Source organism: Trichomycterus rosablanca, chromosome 27, assembly GCF_030014385.1.
Source record: "Trichomycterus rosablanca isolate fTriRos1 chromosome 27, fTriRos1.hap1, whole genome shotgun sequence".
In the NCBI taxonomy this organism is placed as follows: domain Eukaryota; kingdom Metazoa; phylum Chordata; class Actinopteri; order Siluriformes; family Trichomycteridae; genus Trichomycterus; species Trichomycterus rosablanca.
The window spans coordinates 5,005,633-5,023,330 of record NC_086014.1 but is presented as its reverse complement, the minus strand read 5'-3'; the positions used below and the strand labels follow the sequence as shown (position 1 = coordinate 5,023,330).

General features: G+C 43.0%; 1 protein-coding gene across 1 annotated transcript in view; it reads left to right on the top strand.

The window, feature by feature from the left end:
* Positions 1–17,698, top strand: part of si:ch211-186j3.6 (neural-cadherin) — a 270,206-nt gene that overhangs the window by 223,747 nt on the left and 28,761 nt on the right. Inside the window, exons 25-30 of the mRNA XM_062989918.1 lie at positions 1,097–1,224; positions 2,774–2,897; positions 5,902–6,082; positions 6,498–6,664; positions 14,232–14,496; positions 17,351–17,531. Of these exons, the coding sequence (XP_062845988.1) occupies positions 1,097–1,224; positions 2,774–2,897; positions 5,902–6,082; positions 6,498–6,664; positions 14,232–14,496; positions 17,351–17,531 (1,046 nt within the window). The remainder of the gene's footprint in view (positions 1–1,096; positions 1,225–2,773; positions 2,898–5,901; positions 6,083–6,497; positions 6,665–14,231; positions 14,497–17,350; positions 17,532–17,698) is intronic.

Genomic DNA, 17,698 nt, shown 5'->3' with positions numbered 1-17,698 from the left:
GATCCAATTTACATTCACTTTACTTGAGCGTTTAGGAACTCCTAACTCCCTTCCCCTCATCTCTCTCTCATTGCTTCTGCCACCCCACCCTCGATCCGTGTAGGCGCCTTGACTGGTCAGCAGAGGCCGCACTTACACCCTATTTTAGCCATTGTCCCTCCCCTTACACAGACACAGCCAATCGTGTGTCTGTGTAGGAACCTGACCAGGTAATATTAGAGCTGAAAAGAAGGGCATATAGGAGCACTTTGTAGTTCTACAATTACTAACTGTAGTCCATGTGTTTCTCTGCATACCTTGTTAACCTGTTTTCACCCTGTTCTTCAATGGTCAGGACCCCCACAGGACCTCTACAGAGCAGGTATTATTTGGGTGGTGGATCATTCTCAGCAGTGACACTGACCACTGATGGTGGTAGTGTGTTAGTGTGTGTTGTGCTGGAGTCCACTCTATTAGACACTCCTACCTAGTCGGTCCACCTTGTAGATGTAAAGTCAGAGACGGTCGCTCGTCTATAGCTGCTGTTTGAGTCGGTCATCTTCTAGACCTTCATCAACAGTCACAGGACGCTGCCCACGGGGCGCCATTGGCAGGATATTTGTGGTTGGTGGACTATTCTCAGTCCAGCAGTAACGGTGAGGTGTTTAAAAACTCCATCAGCATTCCAGCACAACACACACTAACACACCACCACCATGTCAGTGTCAGTGCAGTGCTGAGAATGATCCACCACCCAAATAATACCTACTCTGTGGGGGTCTTGACCATTGAAGAACAGCATGAAAGGGGGCTAACGAAGCATGCAGAGAAACAGATGGACTCCAGTCAGTAATTGTAGAACTACAAAGTGTTTCTATGTGGTAAGTGGAGCAGTGAGATTGAACATATTGGTGCCAAGCCTATAGTTTAAAGGTCTTCACTGAACAGCAGCCTGATGGATGGAAAAAGAATGAGTCCATGGTCAAGTGGAAATTGAAACTTCACACTTGGACTTGCACTTGAGCTCATAGCTGTAATTCACTCTGTGTGTGTGTGTGTGTGTGTGTGTGTGTGTGTGTGTGTGTGTGTGTGTGTGTGTGTGTGTGTGTGTGTGCAGGACGTGAGCTTCACACTGGACCGTTGTGCAGGGGCCACCGTTATGGAGATGGAAGGCGTAGGCAGCTGGCTGACCACGGCGGACCATACTTCTTGCGAGGTGTCAGGAGTCACCCCGAATGTGGACAGGTAAAATCAGCTGTGGAACATGAGAGATGATAAAGATATAGGGACTCTGCTCACATATGGATTTTGGTTAGATACCCCAGCCTACCCACTTGTGTGTTCGAATCTCGGCTGTGCTAACAGGCTGTTAGTTCAGTGATTAAACAGGGCTGTGTCCCAATCCACACTCAAATTTACTATACATTCTCATTGGTATGTAAAGCAGTAAGCAAATAGCACTGTGGCCTCACAGCAAGAAGGTCCTGGGTTCGATCCCCAGGCGGGGCGGTCCGGGTCCTTTCTGTGTGGAGTTTGCATGTTCTCCCCGTGTCTGCGTGGGTTTCCTCCGGGGGCTCCGGTTTCCTCCCACAGTCCAAAAACATACAATCAGGTTAATTGTGTGTGTGTGTGCCCTGCGATGGACTGAACTCCTTGGTTCAAAACTCGGCGTTGCCACCGGTCGGCATAATTGGCAGTACCTGGAGCAGACACTTCTGCTAGGGCGGGATGACCAGTCTATGTGGGTGGGGTCTTCAAACGCTGTGTAAGGACCCTGATTGGCAGATAGAAGGGCTGTGCGCTGGTCGGAGGAGGCTATTCATTCATTCATTCACTTTCTTATCCGCTCATCCAATTAGGGTCGCGGGGGTGCTGGAGCCTATCCCGGCTTTTCAATGGGAGCAAGGCACACGGTAACACCCTGGACGGGACGCCAGTTCATCGCAGGGCAGACACACATACACACACAAACACACACATAGGGCAATTCAGTGTCTCCAATTAACCATGACTGCAAGTTTTTGGACTGTGGGAGGAAACCGGAGCTCCCGGAAGAAAACCCACGCAGACATGGGAGAACATGCAAACTCAGCACAGAAAGGACCCGGACCGCCCCTGCCTGGGGATCAAACCCAGGACTTTTGTTTTCTTTTTCTTTCTTTCTTTTTCTGTTTATTTTTCTTTAGTCTGTTTCCTTTTTCTATCTTTTTTCTTTCTTTTTTATTTAATTCCTTTTTCCTTTCTTTCTTTTTCTGTTTATTTCTTTTTCTTTATTTCTTTTTCCATTTCTTTCTTTTTCTTTCTTTTGTTTGCTTTTTCTATCTTTATTCTTTCTTTTTTTATTTATTTATTATTTTTTGTTTTCTTTTTTCTTTCTTTTTTTTCTTTATTTCTTTTTCTGTTTATTTCTTTTTCTTTGTTTTGTTTACTTTTTTGTTCTGTTTTCTTTCTTCCTTCCTCTTTTCCTTCCTCTTTTCCTCCACTGACTACGCATTTGTCCTGCACACATCTCAGCTTCCACCACCATCCCCCCTTTGCTCCCGTGCAGACCGATCTGCAGACATCATTGCGCTGCAAATCAGTGAGCCTGATCAATAAAGTATTTAATGTTTCCTTGTCGAGTATCGGCGTGGCCGCGTATGGATTTTCTGATCATGACATCAGGGATTAGGGTTAAAAGGTTGAACGATTGACCGAGTGCATCAGCGGATGAGAACCGCCGCTGTATTTCCACTGTATTAACGTACACCGAGCGCTGCGGTTCGTTAAGCAGCTCCACCTCTGATCTCTGCAGGTATCTCAACACATCGCAGGTCCTGCAGCTGGGAGGAGTGAACGAGAACGTGCCCTACATCTACCCTCAGCTCCAGCACAAGCACTTCACCGGGTGCATCCGCAACCTCGTCGTGGACAGCAAGGTGACAAGCCTCACAGAGCACGATACCCAGAGTCCAAGACACCCAGTCGATTCTGTACACTGACCTGTGCTGTGATGTGTGTATAACACTGTCTGCTTACTGCTCGTTATTTTCAACTACAAACACTCGTTCAGGCGTGAGCTTCGTTTACTGAAACAAAAAAAAGCTTCTTTATGTTTGTATTTATTTGTTAGTTATTTTAGTTTACATTATTGGGTGAAGCCAAATCCAATTATAAAACTTTCTTTCTTTCTGTTTTCTTTTTTCTTTCTTTTTCTTTTTCTTTATTTTATCTTTTTCTTTCTTTATTTCATTATTATTTCATTCATTTTTTCTTTCTTTTTTGTTTATTTTTCTTTATTTTGTTTCCTTTTTCTTTTTTTCTTTTTTCTTTCTTTTTTACTTAATTCCTTTTCTTTTTTCTTTCTTTTTTCTTTCTTTTTTTTGTTTTCTTTTTCTTTCTTTCTTGCTTTTTTATTTATTTTTCTTTTGTTTTCTTTTTCTTTCTTTCTTTTTTATTTATTATTTTGTTTTCTTTTTCTGTTTATTCATTTTTCTTTATTTTGTTTCCTTTTTTCTTTCTTTTTTTCTTTCTTTTTTTTCCTTCCCTCTCTTCTTTTTTTTATTTTTCTTCTTTAATAAGGATGATGGTTACTAAGAAAATATATACTACTAAAATAAAAATTTTTAAGTTCTTATCCACATTGATTTACTTTATTTTATTGAGTAGAAGCAAGGTTCAGCAAATATAAATGAATTCTTTTTTTTCTTTTATGTCAGTTTGTACATAATATGAAAATATTTGCAACAGAACTAACAGAACTAAAACTCTCTCTGTAATTTAAAGAAGAAATGACACCGTTTATTGGAGAAAAGCAATTTCACATCAATCAGCATCAGTACGTGTGGTTTGATCAGACAGTAGCACTTACACTGCACTCTCTTTTATTTTACACCAGCTTTTAGCCTGTATGAAATATTCATTAGCTTCATATTTAAAGCATCAGCTCTCATATAGCCGAGCATGAGCAGAACCGTCTGTATAACCTTTAACAGAGCAGCTGGTGTACACACTGTAGAGGTGGTAAATCCACGTCTTAAGCAGAGGTTGCAGTAAATGGTTTAGAGCTACTGGTGCAACTTTTACCTCGTACACACACTCACAGTTCTGATACTCCAACAGTCATTTAGTGGTGGTTGATATACAGGATACACAGGTTCACTTCAACATACTCAGAGGTGACTGAGGTGCACTAATGCTGTAGAAATGTAAGTAAAAGTAATAACGATTTTATTTGCACTTAACACAATTTTAGTGACCTCACTAGAACACACCTCTATTAGGTACTGTGGTTAAAACTGAGCTTGGAAAAGAAATGTTGGTTGGTTTGGTTTGTTGGTCATTCCGTTTGTTGGTAAGTTGGTTGGTATCTTGGTTGCTCATTTGGTTTGTTTATTGGTTTGGTTTGTTGGTTAATCATTTGGTTGGTTGATTGGTTTGTTTGGTTTGGTTTGGTTGGTTGTTTGGTTTGTTGGCTGTTTGGTTTGTTGGTTGGTTGTTTGGTTTGTCAATTGGTTTGTTGGTTGGCTGTTTGGTTTGTTGGTTGGCTGTTTGGTTTGTTGGTTGGTGTTTGGTTTGTTGGTTGTTTGGTTTGTTGGCTGTTTGGTTTGTTGGTTGGTTGTTTGGTTTGTCAATTGGTTTGTTGGTTGGCTGTTTGGTTTGTTGGTTGGCTGTTTGGTTTGTTGGTTGGTGTTTGGTTTGTTGGTTGTTTGGTTTGTTGGTTGGTTGTTTGGTTTGTCAGTTGGTTTGTTGGTCGTTTGGTTTGTTGGTTGGTTGGTTGGTTTGTCGGTTGTTTGGTTTGTTGGTTGGCTGTTTGGTTTGTTGATTGGCGTTTGGTTTGTTGGTTGTTTGGTTTGTTTCTTGGTCGTTTGGTTTGTTCGTTGGTTGGTTTGGTTTGCTGGTTGTTTTGTTTTGTTGATTGTTTGGTTTGTTGGTTGGTTGTTTGGTTTGTCGGTTGTTTGGTTTGTTGGTTGGTTGGATGGTTGGTTAGTTGGATGGTTTGTTGGTTGGTTTGGTTTATTGATAATTCAGTCATTTGGAATGTAGGTTTGTTGGTTTGGTTTGTTGATTGGTTAGTCATTTGGTTTTGGTTTGTTGTTTGGTTGCTTGGTTTGGTTTGTTGATTGGTTGGTTGTTTGGTTTGTCGGTCAGTCGGATGGTTTGTTGGTTGGTCATTTGGTTTGTTGTTTGGTTGGTTTGTTTTGTTGATTGGTTGGTTGAATGGTTTGTTGGTTGGTTGGATAGTATGTTGGTTGCTCATTTCGTTGGTCGTTTGGTTTGTTGGTTGTTTGGTTTGTCGGTTTGTTGGTTGTTTGCTTTGTTGGTTGTTTGGTTTGTTGGTTTTGTTGGTACATTTATTCTTGCTTTTTTGTCCCTGCAGTGTTTGTATGTAACCACTGAGTACAGAAGCTAACAGGGTCAAAACTCAACATTTATAGATAGTATTTTGGTTTTAGCTATCTGTCCATCTGTTTAGCCTTTTTGGTCCATTATATAACATGCTAACAATAATTTAGCAATCCTGTTTTATCACCTCGACTTGATATCAAGGAGACTACTGGCAACGATTTGCTCCATGAGTGGAATAGATAAGACTTTAAGATATAGTGGGGGTCCGGATTGGGTACAGACTGAACTTATTACTAACTGAATTGCCGTAGGATTGCTAGTAAACGTGAGATACTTGAATGCTATGCACTTGAATGATCACTAACCAATCTGTCAATACCAAACTGTCACCACTTACAGCATTTATTAGACTCTTTTCTCAACATACAATTGTTACCGAATGCAGTGCAAGCAGCGGACAGTTATGGGCCTGCTCAGGGGTCCAACAGCGGCAGCTGAGCACAATAATTAGAAAGTGTGTTTAGTTTGTCATGTCTCAGTTTTAACGACTCGCCTCTCGTCTCTCTCTCTGTCTGTTGTGTTCCTGTTTGTCAGGTCTATGACCTGGGCTCCCCGGCCGATTCGTTTGGCAGCGCCCCCGGCTGCTCGATGACCGACAGGAGCTGTGTCAACATGGGCTTCCCCTCGTGCGGCACCAGGGGTCGATGCCACGGCGAATGGGGCTCCTTCAGCTGCCAGTGCATAGCCGGATACAGCGGGCATCAGTGCGAACAAGGTAAGGCGGCCGTAGAAAGAAAAAATAAAAACGCTGGCACCAGTTTATGAGCATCGGGGTGATAAAGTCGGTCGCGGGTAACGTTAGTAAACCGAGGTGTAAAAATGAGGAAGTGTGTGTAGAAGTGTGGGAAGATTTCCTTTCCCTGTAGGAGTGTTTTCAAATTACTGAGTGTAGGAGGATGAAGTGTCGGGAGCCAACTCTGGTTTGGCAGAAAGCACAGCCTGGCAGAGTTTTGAAGGCTTCTGAGGAGGCATGGTGAGCTGTACAGTAGGTTGAGTTTATGTAACAGACGTAGAACTTCCTGTCAGTAAGCGGCACATATTGTACGTGTTCTGATCCGTGTGCTGTTCAGGTAATTAGTCATTAACACTGTGTGTGTGTGTGTGTGTGTGTGTTCACGTGTGATCCGCAGAGCTCCCGGAGTATTCGTTCGACGGCAGGAGTCACGTGCACTATCAGTTCTCCGGACCGCTGCCAGCCAGGCACACTCAGGTCCAGGTCCTGATCCGAACCCGCAAACACAGCAGCGCCATCCTCAGTCTGCTGTCTGCTGCACAGAACGAGTACATCCGACTGGAGGTGAGGAGTCGCTCTCGATCCGTCTTCTCGGGGTTTAAAACTGGCTGTGGTTTGTGTCCTCGCACCAGCCGAATGGTACGCTTGACACTAATTGCGCTGGTGGTTGCCATGGTTATGCACAGGAAAGCTGAATTTTGCAACACTGGTTCTGCTTGTTGAGTTTGTGGTGGGGCTTTTCAATAGCAGAGGTTAAGCAAGTTCAAATCTCAGCTCTGCTACTGGCAGGCCGGGCGCCTATGCAGGCAATGATTGGCTCGTCCCTTGGGTAGGGATTGGTGGGGTTTTCTTATAACTGCTGCGATTTTAGAATTTTGTACTGAACTGAGGTCACTACGGCCCTGACATCGGATCATATCCGTCGGATCATTACCCTGATCTGTACCCTGCCACAGTTTGATCGTAGAGATCCACAGAAAGTTTCTTGGACTAAATCGGTTGGTTGTTGTTCTGGCAATGCAATGTAAATGTTGGGCCCTTATAGACCCTTATAGTCTTTATTTGTATTTACCTCTCTAGCTACCTACCTACATACATACCTATCTATCTAGATATCTACTTACCTACCTACCAACTACCAACATACCTATCTACCAACCTACCTACTTTTCTATCTATTTACTTATCTATCTACATACATACCTACCTACCTATCTAGTTATCTACTTACCTACCTACCTACAACTACCAACATACATATCTATCTGCCTACCTACTTTTCTATCTATTTATCTATCTACATGCATACCTACATACCTACTTACCTACATACATACCTGTCTATCTATCTATCTATCTATCTATCTATCTATCTATCTATCTATCTATCTATCTATCTATCTATCTATCTATCTATCTACCTAACCTACCTACCTACATATTATTTACCTACCTATCTACATATCTACATACATACCTATCCATCAATTCATATCTATCTACCTACCTACCTACCTACCTACCTTTTATAGTTACATACCTACCTACCTGTCTGTCTACATATTTAACTTCCTACATGTTTGTCTATCTGTCTGTCTGTCTGTCTGTCTGTCTGTCTGTCTGTCTGTCTGTCTGTCTGTCTACCTACTTACATACCTGTCTATGTAAATACTTACCTACCTACATAACTATCTATCTATCTGTCTGCCTGTCTATCTATATATCTATGTACCTACTTACCTATATTTTACCTATCTATCTATCTATCTATCTATCTATCTATCTATCTATCTATCTATCTATCTATCTATCTATCTATCTATCTATCTATCTATCTATCTATCTATCTATCTATCTATCTATCTACTTTGTGTATCCCAGCTTTTTAGGAAGCTGGAGTCAGAGCACAGTGTCAGTCATTGTACCGCACCCCTGGAGCCAAAAGCCCAACACTGGCTACACACACACCCTTCTGATTAAATGTATTTTGATGGTAAAAATTTTTAAAAGTCTATCAATCTGTTTAAAATCGATGAGCCGCGTTGAGCTTTGCTCTAAATGTTAAGAGAGTCTTACAGGAGGTGAGCTTTCTCATGACAGATTCAACAGACAGCTGAAACACTTCAATAAATCCACTGTGTTTATGAACAATGAAAGCTCAAGGCTTTCTGACCCTTGTCTCGGGCTGCTCTAAATGCACTTCTGGGAAGCGTATCGCGGCCTTGTTCTAGTGCACATCGTCCTTTACTCATTCTCTGTACCCACTTCTCTGTTTTACTTTGTTTCTCACTCTCACCTTCATCTTCCTCAAAGACCACAGCCTAACGGCCTTTTCTTCGTCACACACAAACACTCGCTCTGTGTTCTTCCAATCCGTGTCCGGTGTAGTGGTTATTTTTGTGGGACTCTGTTCTCGAATAGCCTCCCGCTGTGCACAGCCTGTCTTTTTCTTTTCTGCTTCCTCCGCTCGCTTCTCTTGTGTGCTTTTCATCCGTCTTGCTCTGCCGTTGTTCCTCGGTGGTTGTTCCTCTGCGGTTGTTCCTTCTCTCTTCATCTTTCAGTCTTATCAGTTTGTTTTGCAGACCCACAAGTGAGACTGACACCAGGTCAGTTCTGGATTTTAAATGAGGTTCTTTTCTTTTACTTCGGCTACCGGCTGCGTTACGTTCACGTGATGTTTGAGAAGCGTTAATTGGCAGGGTGTTAGGATTATTTGTTCTCCATGTGCGCTGCAGTGCCGGCCCATCTATCTATCTATCTATCTATCTATCTATCTATCTATCTATCTATCTATCTATCTATCTATCTATCTATCTATCTATCTATCTATCTACTTACCTACCTGTCTATGAACATACTTAACTACCTACATACCTGTCTATCTATCTATCTATCTATCTATCTATCTATCTATCTATCTATCTATCTATCTATCTATCTATCTATCTATCTATCTACTTACCTACCTGTCTATGAACATACTTAACTACCTACATACCTGTCTATCTATCTATCTATCTATCTATCTATCTATCTATCTATCTATCTATCTATCTACTTACCTACCTGTCTATGAACATACTTAACTACCTACATACCTGTCTATCTATCTATCTATCTATCTATCTATCTATCTATCTATCTATCTATCTATCTATCTACTTACCTACCTGTCTATGAACATACTTAACTACCTACATACCTGTCTATCTATCTATCTGTCTATCTATCTATCTATCTATCTATCTATCTATCTATCTATCTATCTATCTATCTATCTATCTATCTATCTATCTATCTACTTACCTACCTGTCTATGAACATACTTAACTACCTACATACCTGTCTATCTATCTATCTATCTATCTATCTATCTATCTATCTATCTATCTATCTATCTATCTATCTATCTATCTATCTATCTATCTATCTATCTATCTACTTACCTACCTGTCTATGAACATACTTAACTACCTACATACCTGTCTATCTATCTATCTATCTATCTATCTATCTATCTATCTATCTATCTATCTATCTATCTATCTATCTACCTACCTGTCTATGAACATACTTAACTACCTACATACCTGTCTGTCTATCTATCTATCTATCTATCTATCTATCTATCTATCTATCTATCTATCTATCTATCTATCTATCTATCTATCTATCTACTTACCTACCTGTCTATGAACATACTTAACTACCTACATACCTGTCTATCTATCTATCTATCTATCTATCTATCTATCTATCTATCTATCTATCTATCTATCTATCTATCTATCTACTTACCTACCTAGTACCTACCTACCTACCTACCTACCTGTCTATGAACATACTTAACTACCTATTACTATTACTACCTACCTGTCTATCTATTTATCCATCTATCCATATCTATTTACATACTTACCTATCTAGTACCTACCTACCTGTCTATGGACAAACTTAACTGCCTTACTACCTACCTGTCTGGTGCAACGTTAGTTTTTAATCACTGGGGCTTATTACATCTTTTCCCAGATAGATGACTCACGTTAGCTGGCTTGGTTGTGATATTTGATTTACTATTTATTATTATTTTTTTTTTTAATCCGAAACCTAACTCAAGATCTGAACTTTTTTTCTTTCAGTCACTTTTGGTCTCCCTTCGTTCCTCCTTCAGTTCATCTCTCTATAGTCCCTCTAATGTAAATCTGTGTTGATTTATTTGCAGGACGCATTAGGATTGTCTTTCCGCCAGTCTGCGAGATATCATATATTCTCTCCCGTGGCAGGATACAGATTTCATTACAGCTTTCCAACGTGACTCATGCGAGGCTTGGCGGCTCCGTCTGCCCTCCCCTCTATTAACCGCGCCGGTCTTGGAGCTGAAAGACGATATGGCTCTCATCATACATGCAGAACGAGGTTTCTCCCCTGCCGCTCCCCTGTCAATTAACCCAGCGACGGTGCTAATTGATGTGATGCGATGCTGCCTGTTTTGCATTCCCTTATCAATTGAATTATCAACAGAAAGTCTCGGGAGGCGTCTCCGGGCTAGGCGGCCTTGTGCTAGTCAAGATGTATAGAAGTAATAAAGCAAATAACATTATATGGGAGTGAGGAGGTGCGTTGGGGCTTGTGAAGTGTATACAGTTTGTTTTGGGTAATCAAAAGTAATTATGTGTATCATCATTACCTAAATAATTTATACTTATCTATAATAACATAGGGTAGCACTGTCGCCTCACAGCAAGAAGGTCCTGGGTTCAGGGCAGACTGGGTCCTTTCGGTGCGGAGTTTGCGTGTTCTCCCCGTGGGTTTCCTCCGGGAGCTCCGGTTTCCTCCCACAGTCCAAAAACATGCAGTCAGGTTAATTGGAGACACTCAATTGCCCTATAGATGAATGGGTGTGTGTAAGCCTGGGATAGGATCCAGCACCCCTCTGCGACACTTTGTAGTTCTACAATTACTGACTGAAGTCTGTTTGTTTCTCTGCATACTGTTTTAGCCCGCTTTCACCCTGTTCTTCAATGGTCAGGACCCCCACAGGACCACTACAGAGCAGGTATTATTTAAGTGGTGGATCATTCTCAGCACTGCACTGACACTGACATGGTGGTGGTGTGTTAGTGTGTGTTGTGCTGGTATGAGTGGATTAAATACCGTGTCCACTCACTGTCCACTCTATTAGACACTCCTACCTAGTCGGTCCACCTTGTAAATGTAAAGTCAGAGGCGATCGATCATCCATTGCTGCTGTTTGAGTCGGTCATCTTCTAGACCTTCATCAGTGGTCACAGGACATGTTTTTGGTTGGTGGACTACTACTGTCTGATCCACTCATACCAGCACAACACACCACCACCATGTCATTGTAACTGCAGTGCTGAGAATGATCCACCACCCAAATAATACCTGCTCTGTAGTGGTCCTGTGGGGGTCCTGACCATTGAAAAAAAGCATGAACGGGGGCTAACAAAGCATGTAGAACTACAAAGTGCTTCTATATGGTAAGTGGAGCTAATAAAATGGACAATGAGTGTAGAAACAGAAAATGCGTTCACTCCGCTCAGATAACCGATGGCTAGTAACCCAGTGCAGAAACTCACATTTATTTATTTATAGATGTATTTGCTCTGAAAGTTTGTTTCTTTCAGCTCGGGAATTGAAAATCGAATGCAGAACATCAAACTTTGATCCGAGCTAATGCATAATCCACTGCTTTCATTATATCCTCCTCCGCTCTGCAGATGTTTTACCTTCCTCGCTCTCACCTGCCGTCGCTCCTCGGGTCTGCGCTTCCATCCGTACAGCGAGGCCACAGGGGCGAGTTGAAAGCCACGCTCGGTCTCGGGTGGGAATATTCAGGATCGCTCCTTCGCCACCCAGGGCGGGAGAGCGAGCGCGCGCTCCTTTATGTTTAATTGGCAGGAAGATCTAGGACCTCTAGAGCGCCGGGTTAGCGTCTGAGAGACAAAATACATATAAATGAATAGAACAATTAATAGTTCATTAGCAGACCTTGACTTGAAGTCGGAGCCCCCCCCCCCCCCCCCCCCACGGCGCACACAGAGCCCGGAGGAAGAGGAAGGCTTATTACAGACTCTCGTTTGTGTGTTTTTCTCACACCTTACGAGTGGGAAGTGGCGTAGGGTTCAGCGAGGTCAGCCTGTTAATTTTCTCGGGCTTATTGTTGCCGTGCTCTGTTATTAGTTTGTTTATTTTAAAAGGAGAAAACCTAAATGCTTTCCGGCTCTGCGGGTTTGTTTAGCTCCGCCGCTCGCGCCATGACAAAAGGCCGGCGTATTAAACGGAGAAAGGTAAATTATGCTCGCTGGGACCTACGCGGAGGGCTTTTGAAACCTAAATTAGGGTTTAACCACACTTAAAAAGCCGCCTAACAAGGTAAACACACGTACACAAAGGGCCGGAGCTATACAATGTCCTTGCATGAGTAAAAGTACAAATACTCAACCGGGGTTTGAATTATGGTGGGAATTGAAGGGCCTGACTCTCCTAATTATATATATACCGATCAGCCATGACATTTAAACCACCTCCTTGTTTCTACACTCACTGTACATTTTATCAGCTCCACTTACCATATAGAAGCACAATTACTGACTGTAGTCCATCTGTTTCTTTACATGCTTTGTTAGCCCCCTTTCATGCGATTCTTTAATGGTCAGGACCACCACAGAGCAGGTATTATTTAGGTGGTGGATCATTCTCAGCACTGCAGTGACACTGACATGGTGGTGGTGTGTTAGTGTGTGTTGGGCTGGAATGCCGATGGAGCTTTTCAACACCTCACTGTGACTGCTGGACTGAGAATAGTCCACAAACCAAAAACACCCAGCCAACAGCGCCCCGTGGGCAGCGTCCTGTGACCACTGATGAAGGTCTAGAAGATGACCGTCTCAAACATCTACAAAGTGAAGCAAATAGGTAGGAGTGTCTAATAGAGTGGACAGTGAATGGACATGGTATTTAAAAACTCCAGCAGCACTGCTGTGTCTGATCCACTCATACCGGCACAACACACACTAACAGATCTGCAGTTCTGAGAATGATCCACCACCTGAATAATACCTGCTCTGTAGTGGTCCTGATCATTGAAGAACAGCAGGACTACAGTCAGTAATTGCAGATCTACAAAGTGCTTCTATATATGTAATATCAAATTTAACATTAGTTCATAACATTATGCCGGAACAATGATCGGCTTGTCAGAGGGCTGGCTAATTGATGGCATCTACACAGGGACGGGGGATTATGGGGATCAGTGCGTGACTCTTTGTGTGCAATACGGATCCACGTATGAACCACCTAGTGCAGGGGAAAAGAAGTGGTCGGGTACTGTACGTGAGTCGGAGAAGAAAGGGAGTGTGTTAGTTATGTCCCTCATGAGTCAGGAGCAGCAGTAAAGCCGAAATACGTTCGGGTAATTGGATATGACGAAACGACTGTCGGATTTGGAGGAGAGATCTTTGTCGGTATGGGACTTCTGAATGGCATCAGTTAACGTTTCGTCAGCTAGCTGCCAGACGTCAAGAGACAAAGCAAAGCTGTCATGAAGTACGTCTCATTAAGAGACACGGAGCGAGATCCCAAAGCGTGAGACTTAAAAATGCTTATTTTATTATTTTTTATATATAAATATGTATATATACATATATATAAGATGTATATATACATCTTTATCATCGTACATCGTTACCAGACTAATAATTACACTTTTTATACTATTTATAATTACACTTTTCACACTATTTATATATGTATATATATATATGTAAGTGTAATTATTAGTCTGGTAACGATGTACGATATGATAAAGATGTTTATCTGTGAATAGCGCATGTGCTTTTTGTCCTGAGCTCACCGCGCCAGCTTTGTCTGTTCAATTCCCGGGTCCCAGTGTTTCCAATTAAATATGTGGTAAGTTTAATCGCGTCGGCGCGTGACGGGGCTTTATCAGATCCCCCTCCTGTGTGATTACAGCTGTCGTTCATGGCACTACGTCTCGCATCACTACAGCTCTCCGTCTTCAGCACCTTGTTTATTTACCGGTTTTGCCCCCAGGTTACAGCGACATTTAAGTGTTTTAAGACCTCCCCGGTTCCTCTGCGTCTCTCAGATCTTCCAGGGCTTGTTAGCGGTCTTTTACAACCTGGGAGACGGAGACTTTAACCTCACCATGCTGTCTCATCGACTGGACAACGGCGAGTGGCACGAAGTTCACCTGGAGCGTCACGATAACGAGGTGACCCTGCGCGTGGACGGCGGGGGCGGACGCCGAGAGATCACGGGAGCGCCGGGACACAGCCGAGAGATCGTCGTCGACCCGTCGCTGGTGATGCTGGGGAACGCTTTTCCCTCCGGGCACAACAAAAGCTTTCAAGGTACAGTACGGGTGCATTGTGGACACACCAAGTTTAGATAATCTAAGGCAGTGGTTCTTAACTGGAGGGCCCGAGAGCCAATAGTGGGCCTCAGTGAAACAAAAAAGTTTAATTGTAAACTGGGCCTTTGAGAATGGGCACTTCTTTGTGTTGGGCTAAAGTGGGATTCAGTTGTTGATGTAGATCCTTACCTTATGTCATCCTTGCTGAAAGCCCAGGGGGGTCTAGGATAAAAGAAGGTTGAAAATCGCACCTCTGTGGTCACGTGCTGGCCTCTGACATTTACAGTGCCAAAGCGTTTAGCTCCTATTAGCTACTATTTTTTGTATATATACAGTTTTCACACACTTACCAAATACATACTTGCATACACACAATCACATATCTCACCAAAAGTAATTACCCTTGAATATTTCCCATTCTGTGATACCTGCCGAATACCTCTTTCTATTAACACATACTGACTGAATGTACTAAATACTCATAGGACCGACAATCACTGCAGTGACACTGACATGGTGGTGGTGTGTTAGTGTGTGTTGTGCTGGACTGAGTGGATCAGGCACACACTCGGAGACGATCGCTCATCTATCGCTGCTGTTTGAGTCGGTCATCTTCTAGACCTTCATCAGTGGTCACAGGACGCTGCGCACGGGGCGCTGTTGGCTGGATATTTTTGGTTGGTGGACTATTCTCAGTCCAGCATACCAGCACAACACACACTAACACACCACCACCATGTCCGTGTCAGTCAAGTGCTGAGAATGATCCACCACCTAAATAATAACTGCTCTGTAGTGGTCGAGAAACTGTAGAGAAACAGATGAACTACAGTCAGTAATTGTAGAACTACAAAGTGCTTCTATATGGTAAGTGGAGCTGATAAAATGGACAGTGAGTGTAGAAACAGGTGGTTTTAATGTTATGGCGCCGTGGGAGTAATAAATACACATAAATGAGGTAGCACCGTTCCACTGTGAAGTACGGTGGTGGTAGCGTTTATTAAAGGTACTTTTTAGAAGCAGAGACCGGCAATTGTTAGTACTGCTAAAAAATGAATCTACATTAAATTTAATTAGACATCAAAACTTATAAACAAACTGTCTGAGCTGATCCATATTAATATATAATTTACGATTATACACCGACGTTCTCGTTAATATCCAACGACGACTGATGTTTGATCATGTGATATCTTATCATCCATGCTGCTGTCACCTACTTCCAACCCGTAATGACTGATGTCATCTAGCATCAGGTGGCGCAGCGGTAAAAACACACGCTGCAACCAGGGCTGGGCTCTCGAATACATCGTATCGAACGATTGGCCGGTTGTTCAGGTGGGCGGGGACTAAGCCGGACATGGGTCTCTCTCTGTCAGACCGGTGCATTTACGACCTCTGATGGCCGATTAGAGGCGCCTGCACGGAGATGAGGATGGGGTGCTCTCAGGGTGTGTCTCTCCGCACACAACGCTAGGTGGCACAACACCCGTCAATGTGCGGGTGATGAGATGCATGCGACTCGCTGCCCACGCGTCGGAGCCAAATCGTGTTACCTTCGTGTTACAAGCGCTGAAATGAAAGCAGATCTGGGGAGCGGACGTATTAATATCGATACCCGGCTCAGGTTTCCGACATCAGGCCGCGAAAAATGTGCACCGCATTATATATTCATACTTTAATCCTTTTCTCCTGTCGGATTACGCTCTATTGTGTCGGCAGGAATAAAAGATTAGTAGAAGTAGAAGCGATTAATTAATTAATAATAGGTAGTAGTGGTACAAATGCAGTTTCGGTGTACCGAGAGAGTATGAGCTCACTGAACGGCGGGGATGAAACAAACATCGTTAGATGGGAGGGAATGACACAACATGAAGAATATTAAGAGGTTCCCTTAGGCCCAAAATATCCTCGGGCAGGAATACACCCGGTGTGTCTATTTGTTAGAAGGACTTCAAAAGCTGAGTTTTAGAAATGCTTGGACGCGTTAGCATTTGCACTGTAGTGATACAAAGGAGCCACTTTAGCTTACTGCTAATCCTTTAACTGTGTGTGTGTGTGTGTGTGTTAAATCCACCTCCTTGTCTCTACACTCACTGTCCATTTTATCAGCTTTGCACTTGTCGTTCTACAATTACTGACTGTAGTCCATCTGTTTCTCTGCTTGCTTCGTTAGCCCCCTTTCATGCTACAGAGCAGGTATTATTTAGGTGGTGGATCATTCTCAGCACTGCAGTGACACTGACATATGGTGGTGGTGTGTTAGTGTGTGTTGTGCTGGACTGAGAATAGTCCACCAACCAAAAACATCCAGCCAACTGCGCCCCGTGGGCAGCGTCCTGTGACCTCTGATGAAGGTCTAGAAGATGACCGACTTAAACAGCAGCAATAGATGATAGCGATCATCTCTGACTTTACATCTACAAGGTGGACCGCCTAGGTAGGAGTCGCTAACAGAGTGGACACTGAGTGGACACGGTATTTAATCCACTCACACCAGCACAACACACACTAACACACCACCACCATCAGTGGTCAGTGTCACTGCAGTCCTGAGAATCATCCACCACCTAAATAATACCTGCTCTGTGGTGGTCCTGTGGGGGTCCTGACCATTGAAGAACAGGGTGAAAGCAGGTTAAAAAAGTATGTAGAGAACCAGATGGACTACAGTCAGTAATTGTAGAACTACAAAGTGCTTCTATATGGTAAGTGGAGCTGATAAAATGGACCGTGAGTGTAGAAACAAGGAGGTGGTTTTAATGTTATGCATATTTTAAGATTATTGTGATCTTAAAAAGAGCTGTTTTACATATTCTTACACCCCCTGCTTTGCTCTGTGTGTGTTGCAGGATGCATGAGGGACCTGAGGCTGAACAATCGACCCATGCCGTTGGACTCTCAGCCTAAAGACGGTGTGTTGGTCCTGAGCTCGGTGGGAGTGACGCTCGGCTGTTCTTCGGATTCCTGCAGGAGGAACCAGTGTAGCCCCCCGTTCACCTGTGTCGACCTGTGGAGGATCCATGAGTGCAGGTACACACACTCTGTGTCTTGTGGAATCGTGTATGTTGACCTGAACTGTGGGTCAAAAATGTGTATATGTATACACTGATCAGTCATAACATTCTACACTCACTGTTCATTTTATCAGCTCCACTTACCATATAGAAGCACTTTGTAGTTCTACAATTACTGACTGT